The 10,078-nt window shown below is 41.1% G+C and overlaps 1 protein-coding gene across 1 annotated transcript in view; it reads right to left on the reverse strand.

Annotated features, from left to right (window-relative positions):
* The window catches only part of HSPH1 (heat shock 105kDa/110kDa protein 1), a 28,522-nt gene extending 22,773 nt beyond the window's left edge, over nucleotides 1-5,749 (reverse strand). The window contains exons 1-3 of the mRNA XM_012642123.1: nucleotides 5,239-5,749; nucleotides 2,504-2,561; nucleotides 154-294 (exon numbers count right to left, since the gene is read on the reverse strand). Coding sequence (XP_012497577.1) covers nucleotides 154-294; nucleotides 2,504-2,561; nucleotides 5,239-5,345 — 306 coding nt within the window. The 5' untranslated portion in view covers nucleotides 5,346-5,749. The remainder of the gene's footprint in view (nucleotides 1-153; nucleotides 295-2,503; nucleotides 2,562-5,238) is intronic.
* Between the last annotated feature and the right edge of the window lie 4,329 nt (nucleotides 5,750-10,078).

Raw genomic sequence — 10,078 nt, forward strand, 5'->3', positions numbered from 1 at the left:
TACACTTTAAAAGGAGCCAGATGAAAGAGAAACAAAAAGACCACTTGTCCAATTAAGAAATTTGAGTTAAGTATTTAATAAATTAGTACTTTCTCTATAGATGAATTAAACAGTCTCCTATTAAGAAACCTCAGGTTGGCTCAATTATATTACCTTTACTCCAACTCCACCATTTTTCAGTGGAACCAAATCATAACTTAAGTTGTCCTTCTCCTTTTGAATGAAGGGGTCACTGAATGCTCGACCATGAAATCTCTTGAAGTTAGACACCGTATTGTTTGCATGAGTTATTTGCTGCAAAAGAAGTTTGAGATTCAAAATTTTTCTCTAATTTCACCACCGACCAGTACTTTAAAGCAATTTTATAGATAGCCACTTCACAACGCAAACCAATCCAATGGATGCATTTAACTATCCCTGGGGCTCATAAATTTCACTGAATTTCCCATCAATGTACAGATTAATAATTTCCTTCTTCTCCTATAGAAAATGCCAGAAGGTCAGCAGTGAGAGGGAACAGGAGGTAATAGTGTGACCAGACTTTAAAGCAGATTTAAAAATCTACAAGATAAAACTTAAAGACAGTGACACTATCACTAAAGATATGGACAAAACGCCAAGAACTGTTAACACTTCATTTTATTCCTTATCTGCCCGTCCCTCTTCCCACCCCCACCACCAAACTTGTAAAATTTAATACCCAATGAATAAGTGAACAGATTCAGAAGCACTACAGTCAAATTACATTTTTTTAGAGAGTCAATTTTTATAGTCTAATAAATTGCCAAAAGGTCAGGATAAACATTTTGTGCCCGAACACATATGGATTACTACTTTCCCTAGTAGCAATGGAATGCTAAAAAGGTAGAAGAGGCAAGAGTAATACAAAGTTTCTAATTTTCAACTGAATGTGCATGTTTTGATTATTTGGGAGCCATGATTTTTAAATACAAGACACTGAACCTATACTATCTTCCACATTAGTGCACATGTTTGTTAAATAAGGGCATACTCAAAACTCTCCCTCAGCTATTTTTAGCAACCTATATATTGAAAGTGGACAGTCATCTCTCAGGTAAATACATTAGGTTAAGGAGAAGTGCTTGGTTTGAAATTCAAGAAAACGGGAAGGAAATATGCCAAGAATGTTACGAGATTTTTTTTTTTAATCCACCATTTTGGTCAAATATTTTAAGTAAACTCTGTATTAAAAAGTTCCACTTTAGAGCATCTTCCCCTTAAAGGTGTCAGTAGGAGCCTTGTTTAAAATAATAATCGAAATACTGAAAATTGAACACTTCTGAAATCATGAGGTTGAAAATACCAAAACAGTTTATTTCGTATACTTTTTTCCCTAACATACAGAACTCAAGCAAGTTTTTATATTAAATTTCCTTGTAATTCTAAAACTGAGATGAAGCGTGTCTACTGGCCAGATAGGAGCCTCAAGGGATTCTCTTCACATAGCCACAAAGATGCAACAGTATCCAGAATGGGCACATTTAGGGGGACTGTTACTCAAGTCCCCCTCTCCTTTGAGCATGTTATTTTGAGTGTAACTATTTCTCTTCTTTCCTTTTTATCCCCTTTTATCCTGTATCTCTTCCAACCTAATTAGCCATAAAGTAGTATTACAATATATTCCAAGGTTTAGGATTTTGTTTCTTTTTTAGCAATACTATTTTCTGTATTTATAAAAATGTTTTCATTCTCTTTCTTAAAGCCTCTCAAAAGGTATTTTTTTTTTTTTAACTTTTTCTCTCCACAGGGTCTAGACCAGTGTGTTCAAGAGAATTACAACGTGAGCCATAAACAGGAGCTACATATGCGAATCTTCTAGTAGTCACATTACAAACTAGTAATAGGTTAGATTAATTTCAATAATTTATTTAGCCAAATATAGCTTAAAAAATTATCATTTCAGTATAATCAATACAAAAAAATTGATGATACAGTACTTTGCTTTCCTATTTCATTACAGATCTTCAAAGCCTCACGTGTATTTTATACTTCACACTTCGATTCAGACCAGCCACATTTCGAGTGCTCAATGTAGCAATGACTACCATATTACACAGCACAGGTCTGGACAAAAAGTCCTGCCTAATTACTAAGTAACCTGAAAATGCTTTTAAACACAGAACTTCTAAGAAGTTCCTTCTATAAAAGAAATCTTTTAACTCTTAAATGAGTATCATGAGAAACTTCAAATGAAAATACTTAGTGTCTTGTTTATAATTTTTAAAATGTAAATAAGTTAAAAGGTAGCAAAGACACTAAAATTTAAGGTTGCCAAATTAGAAAGTTAAAGTAGATCTTATTTAATAAAACAAAAGAAAGGGAACAAAAGGGAAAAAGTCATGATGAGGGTTCATAAAAAATACTTGAATTACATTTTTAAAACTTAGATGAGCTTAGAAATTTCATACTTCTGTACGTCTCAAGATTTTCTTTTTACAACCTCCTCCCTAAAAAGTGATCAGAATTCTCTTCAAGAACATACCTGATTTTTGGCTGCAACTCCAATTGTTCTATTTTTTGATCCAAATGATATAACTGATCTAGAAAATACACAAACAAAATGTTTCAAAAATGTTAAAATGCATAAATGAAGACATTTTAAACTGACAGGAGGGAAATTCTACTATAAATTTCCTACTCAAGCCGGAGGTGGACAAGTGTAGCACAATTTTGGAGTCTATAGCTTCTGTCACATACTCAAAGGGGACTTCCACATAACTGCTGTTCTGAGAACCCAATCTAGGTGGCATTCCTACCATCCCAAATGTCTCAAGTGTAATCCTCCAGGTCCCCAATTATTAGGAAGTCAATATTAATTCTGAAAATGTTTTCAATAATTAAAGGGTATGTATTATTAACTTGACCCCACACATGGCTAACAAAAAATGTGATGTAAACTCTACCTTTTTAAATATTTAGATTTATACAGAGTCATCAATTCTGTACAAATCTAAGTATCATTGTGTACTTATTTTTGTCCCGATACACTACCTGCCTCTTTAGGAATCGAAAGTTTTTATGTAAACTCAAGCAAGTGAACCTAAGTTATATCTCTGGAGTTTAAAGAGCACAAAAGAGGTTCTTATCTGGAAGACTGTATTTGATAAAGTCCAGTAAAAATGATGCAGAAAAAGTACCACAGCAGAATGGAATATAAACATTGAAGAGGGAATAATCACTTATATTAAATCTGTTTTAAAGAAATGAAAAGTGATTTGTAACTGTGAGACAGCCTTCTCGGCAATGGAAAATGGAATACACAGTAACACAGAGCAGAGACAAGCTCAAGAAAAGTCTTCTGAGGAGGAGGTAAGTGAATTAGGTTTTGGATTAGAGGAGTGAGTTAATTTCAGATTACTAATCCAAATGTAATCTAATTGTAGATTAGTTACTCCTACCCAGGCAGGTAGGAGTAATGGTAAATGAGATGAGCAAAATTGGAATATACTGGCAGCATTAAATACCAGGCTAAATAAAGTTTAAATCTGCTGTAACAGAAACACCCTGAACCTACATTATCTGAGCAGGTGCTAAATAGCATCCTAGAAGGGAAGTGTCCAAGCAGAGGACCTTTAAGAAACCGTCTAAAAACAGAGTATCATGCTAAGCTTAGAGTAACTATACACTTGCAGAATAGATCTTCTCATTTTTCCAAGAGGAGAATCAAATTAATTGTATTAAACAGGAATTAAGACTCGCCAATGCAACTGAGTCAACCAAATAGTTAACAAGCACGTGAAGGGGAACTCCAACATTGCCCTCGGTTTACGTATTTCAGAGCCATATCTGTTGTCTTTAGTTTCACACAGTCGTCTCTATATCCACGTAACACAATTTCTTCCCTACTCTCCTTTAACAACTCTCTTTCATTGAATGTAAGAAAACACAGATGTAAACCCCACCTAGGCGTGAAAACTGAAACACTCTTTTCTTTCTTACTAAATTCCAATTACAGAGCCTTTAGCACAGCGAAAGAAAGACTTAGAGCTGCAAAGAGGTCAATCTATGGGTTGCTCGGGAGAACTGTCTTCCCATGTTACTAACATTGACAAATACTTTATTTTCTAATTTTCCATTAACTTTCAATAAACATTCATCTGCACGCAAGTAATTTTATCAGCCCATTCTGCCTTTGGGTTCAACGTTTTACTTTGACACTTTCCAGCTGGGTCTTAGGGCATTTGGAAAAAAAGAATACCTACGGTAATTTCTTTGGGAAAGAAGTAGTTTTCATTGATGCACATGCAAGGTACGGTTATATATACGTGTATATTTACATATACACACACACACACACACACACACATCCTACATGCGGGTATATTTTTATATATACACACACGTTCTCTCTTCAGAAACTAACCACCCTCAAAAGTTGCTTTTTAAAAGGTTGTCCTTTGCCCACGCCATGCTGCTGTAGAATTTAACGTGTAAAGCAGTGACAACATCCATCCTCTTAGGGCGTTCTAGCACAAAACTATGCGATTTTTATTGTCTCTTTTTGGTAAACTGTTCAAAACAAATAAAAATATGGTCTAGGATTCGTCATGAATGGCTCTCGCACAACGAGCAAAAAAAAAAGGTGATTTACATCTTTCGAAAACGATCCCGGGCACCAAGGACAACAACGTTGGAAACCAAGAGACTGGGTAAGAAGAGATGGATTAATCTTTCACAGAAGCGATTCTGTGGTTGCTAACAACAGTCCGCCAGCTCGCCGGACAAGCAGCGGGACAGAGGCTCTAGAAGCTTCCAGTTCATTTCGAGATTCACAATGCGGAGGAAAGAAAGCTCGGCGGCCCTGGCTCCGCGGTGCGCAAAGAAATGCGCGGAGGGAGGGCGACGAGCTGGGGGCGGCTCAGGCAGCTCAGAGAAGCCGGGTGGAGGAACGGGGGCGGCCGCGGAAGGCGCAGGCTGCAGCTTGCCAAGAAAGGGGAGCGAGTCCCGGACTTTGCCTCAGCCCGGCTCCCAGGAGGAAGCCCGCCCGAAGGGACGACCCTGGGAGGCTCGACTCTCGGACACCCCTCGCCCCCGGACATCCCCAGGACACCCCCTCTCCAATTTGGGGCGCAAGCCCCACGCCCCTCTTTCTGGGAAAGGTCCCGCCCGGCCGGGTCGCCGCGCCCCACAACGCCTTCGCTCGCCGCGGTGTTCCGTAGCCAGCCCGCGAGCCTGGGGTCCCCACGCTCTCCAGGCCCCCCGCAGACTGCCACTTACGGGGTACACCGGTCGCTGAACTCGTTGGCGATGGTCTCGATGCCCCCGGCCCGGGCCACCGCGATGTAGCAGCTCTGCGAGCCCACGTCCAGCCCCACCACCGACATGGCCGGCTCACGGTCCGCCTCCGCCTCGGGTCTGGGTCTGCGTCGCCGGCCGCCCGCCTGCTCCTCCGGCCGCCGCTTCCTTCCTCGGTCGCGTGCGGCTTAGCCCGCGGGGTCTGCCCGCTCCTCTGTCACTCGGATGGACTCAGGGAGAGTCGGCCTGTCAGGCGTCTCAGCTTCCCCGGGGACAGCGGCGGTGGCAGAGGATTAACCCTGGGCTCGCTCCGCAGCTCGGGCTGACTGCCGGCCTCACTCCGCCGCGGCTCGCACACCAGCGCCGGCGCCGATCTACCGACCCAAAAGGGGAGGTCCCAATTCCTCAGCTTTATGTATCGCACTGATGAGAACTTTCCAGAATCTGCGGCATTTACTCACCGGCGCCTCCACCGGCCCCTCCACGTGCCACTTCCGCTTCCTTCTTCTCGAGCCTTCTCGAAAGATTCTAACCAATGGGTGCCTGGTCCCCCTGAGAACGGCCGCCGTTGCCATGGTGGCAGGAAGGCCGCTCCCGCGCCATTGGTTCAAGCAGCCCAAGTTGACCTGCCTCCGCCTCCACCCGCCCTAGGTAGAGGCTCTTTTCTTTCCTAATATAACAGGCAATGAAAAATGACTCGAAAACTCGTAATATTCACAATTTACTATTGGGCAGTGGTGTCTGACCCCTAGACTCTAAAGGGAGATTGAGCGAGTGGAGATACACCGCCCTACTTCTGCGTGAGACCCCAGACCCCAGGTCGCTGGGGAGGCGGCCGACTGTCAAGAGAGCATGGTGGGAATTGTAGTCCGGCTGGGAGACGCGGGCGCCGTGCATGCTGGGATGTGTAGTCCTGGCCCCGGTGCATGCTGGGATCCTGCTTTGTCTTGGGGGACTCGAGGGAGAGGCTGGGTTCTTTCCAGGGCGTTTGCGCGCGTTCTCTGGCAATAAACGTCATTTTGTTTGGTATTCGCTTCTATTATTGTCTGGATCACCACAACTGGTGCATTACGACTTAGAAGAAGAAACGTCAGTGTAAACCGCTTATAATAAGCAGAGGGTTTATGTTAAGTGTTCGTGTATTCATCAGCCGGCAGGATGTTCTTTTGTGGAATAAAATGCATAGTTTTTTTGTTTTTTTTTTTTTAAAGGAGTTTTAAGTTGTGACATAATGTGGAAGGCTGTCCACGGTATTACTTACTGGCTATTTTTGATACGCCTGATTTAAGCCTAGCCTGCTGTCCCTAGCCATAAATTAGTACGTAAGTTTTGCTTGTTTGATATGAAACATCTTTTGTTTCTTTCCGTGAAAAGCCATGTCCCCACTAGCTTATGTTCAGTAAAGAGACAAGCAAAGTAAGAAAAGTAGAACTGTGCTGCTGATATTATCAGGTCTTTCATACCCTTTTGTGTCTTTTTAAGTTTGCTTAGGATCCTGTTTACCTTACTTCAGACACATGGAAATAAGCCCAGTTCAAACACGTTATTGGGTAATTGGATGAGGAGTTGTGACTAAAGTTAGAAAAATCTGACTCATGTGGCAATTCCTCCTTGTCCAGCAAGACAAGTAGGTTAAGAGGCAAGGCAAGTGAGAGGCAAGGCCAGAGGCCGGGGTTTATGTTACAGTGCATGTAAATTGTATGTGTTCTTTGATGGCCTGCCACTTGGGCAAGGTACTTAACCTTAAAATGCTTCAGTTAATTCGCCTTTAAAATGGGAACGGTTATAGCAGCCATCTCGGGGGGTTGTGTATTCTTAAGTTTGGGAATATGGTTAGCTACAGCTATGGTTAGCTATAAACATCTCAAACACTGCGTCTCCTTCCCCATGCACCACAGACTCTTTTACACATTAAAACCTTATATTAAAATCTGTGGAATCATAGCAGTTTTGAACAGAAAGGACCTTTAAGATTATTTGGTCTGCCTCCCACATTTTATATGAGGAAACTGCTGTGCAGAGAGGAGAAATGAGCAGTCTTTGGAGCCAGACAGATTTGGGTCAGATTCAAATCCTGGCACTCACTACTAAGACGCTTTATATAAAAGAGCACCAGCCCTCCTGGAGTCAAAATTCATGGGCTTGAATCCTGGCTGTTCTTATTAATTTGTGAGCTATGTGACCTTAAGATAATTACTAATCCTTCCTGTGTTCCACCTCATAGTGTTTATGTAGTGATGGAAAATGTATATAAGGCACTAAACGTACATCATTATTATGTCTTAATAATATTGCCTACATACTGTCTGTGTATTCTTTGACAAATTCCTCTTTGCCCTCAGTTTCCTCAACTGTAAAATGGAAATAATACCTATTTTTGCTGGGATTTTGGAAGGATTCAATATAAATAAAACATGGTAGTAAATAAAGTATGATAGTAAGCATTTGATATATTGTAGTAATAGTAGTAATACTGTGCACGAAATGCCAGTACCTGAACGTCAACCTCAGCTCACACTGTGGTAGATGCTGAGTTGTATAGTCATGTTATAGCCGCCTCCTGTTTAATTGGTTCACCTTAACTATTTAGCAGAACAGGTGAGTGATGAAAGAGTGTAAGAACTATCACAATTATTATCTAATTAAAAATTCTTATCATTACTTTATAATTTTGTATATTTTTATTACATTTTTATTACAGTTTCTCACACTATTTAGGTCGTTGTATCAGAAAATTTACAAAGAAACTTAGACCAGGTAGAAACGGTCCCTACAAATTCTTGTTAAGCAAATTTATGGATCCAAAGGTAAATACAGAATTAAGATGAGCTTAATCTGTCTGCTTGCAGCTACTATTGCAATTATTGGGTTTTATTCACATTTGTTTTAGAGAGCAAGAAGGTTCTCAACATTGGAAGCAGAGACAGCTCCCAAAGAACAATAAAACAAAAATGCAAAACTGAAAGAAGAGAAACCCAAACAAAAATGCCCTTCAAAGAGATAATATACAGTAGATATAAAAAAGCTGTGACAGGCTTCCCTGAAAGGAAGGACGAGATGGGCAAAGGAGTGAATATGTAGACAGAGTAATAAACATGAACGTGCACATGACCTTCAACTTCTGTCATGAATCAGTATTTTGGTGACTTCTGTATCCAGCATAATGGGAGGTGCTGGAGGGTTACAGAAGTGGTATAAAACTTGTTCTAAATCAAGATGCATTTTGTTGGCTTCTGTAAAATGCCAGTACATCATGAATTCTAAGGTATCTGAAATCTTGTCTGTTTGAGCCTCTTTTGATATTTGCTTACCAAAGGATTTTTGTTTTTTTCTTATATAGTAACTTAAAATGTGTCCTTTACAAGTTAATTTGTTCTGCTAATACCTATTTTGTCCTTATTTTAATTTGTTTTAGAATGATCATCTAAAAATAGAAATGCATAAGGAAAATTATGCGGGGAACAGAGACTTATACAAAGGTAAACATAGGCTGGGCACAGTGGTTCATGCCTGTAATTATAGCACCTTAGGAAGCCAAGGCAGGAGCATTGCTTGAACTCAGGAATTTATCACTAGCCTGGGCAACACAGCAAGACTCCAGCTCTACAAAAAAATTTAAAAATTAGCCAAGCATGATGGTGCACGCCAGTAGTCCTAGCTATTTGGGATGCCTGGGTGGGAGGATCCCTTGAGCCCTAGAGTTTGAGGTTGCAGTGAGCTATGATTGTGCCACTGTACTCTAGACTGGGCAACAGAGTGAGACCCTGTCTCTAAAAAAAATAAATAAAAGGTAAGGTAGAAGAAGTAGAAGTAAGGTAACTTTATCCTGTCTGCTAGCAGCCAGGATATAGGAAAAATATATGAAATGTTTCTTCCAATGTAAAAAGGAGCATCACATTTATTAATATAACAAATATGGCTAACAACTCAATGTGTAGGAAAATGTTCATGGCTGCCCCTCCAAACTCACTGTGAACCACTTTCCCACTGGAACACCATGCTCAGGCACACCGGCCACCTTTCCCATGTAAAGGTTTTGCATTGGTTCCCCTGCCTATAAAGTTCTTTCTCAGGCTCTTGGCTAGAGCTTTCAAGGCTCAGTTCAAATGTGCTTCCCATAGAGAAAGTTCCTGAATGCTCACCCAGTAAGCAAGTTACCTTTCCCAAAGGTACACCTGTTTCTTTGTTCAGTTATTAAGAAGCTGGTGCCAGCCTTGGCTCCAAGGGTGATCACTAACTGGCTTATGCCAGTCAGCACATCTCATTCCCCTTGGCCACAGTCATGGTTATAAGGACAGGCACGTGACCTAGGCAGCCCAATCAGGGTGACTCTCAGGCTTAGAATGCCGGGATATGCTTTGCCCCTCTCCGTCCCCTTTCCTTCGCCTCCCTCCATCCTTCTTCTTCCAGGCACTGTTGTCTGAGATTATGAGGCCCAGAACCATCACAATGACCTTACTACCTTCCTGAAAAGGAAACTGACACACAGAGGGGGACAGAACTGAGAAAATTACAGCTGGAGCTGAAGACATAAGTCAGTCCTGAGACCCACCCTTACTCTGGATTTAAGAACCATACATTTCCTCACTGTGTAAGCTAGCTTGAATTGGGGTTTCTATTATTTGACAACATTATTGAAAGCATTTCTGTTACTCTCAATTGTTATCCATTTATTTCCTTCACAACGTACACCACAATAAGTAACGATCTTGGCATGTGTGCGTGCGCACATGCACACGTGTGCCCGCATGTGTTTTAATTCCTCTCTCTGAATTGTAGACTCAGAGGGCAGTGACTGTTTTTTCCTTTACAGTGCCCTATA

Source organism: Propithecus coquereli, unplaced genomic scaffold, assembly GCF_000956105.1.
Source record: "Propithecus coquereli isolate 6110/MARCELLA unplaced genomic scaffold, Pcoq_1.0 Scaffold175, whole genome shotgun sequence".
Taxonomy (NCBI): Eukaryota; Metazoa; Chordata; class Mammalia; order Primates; family Indriidae; genus Propithecus; species Propithecus coquereli.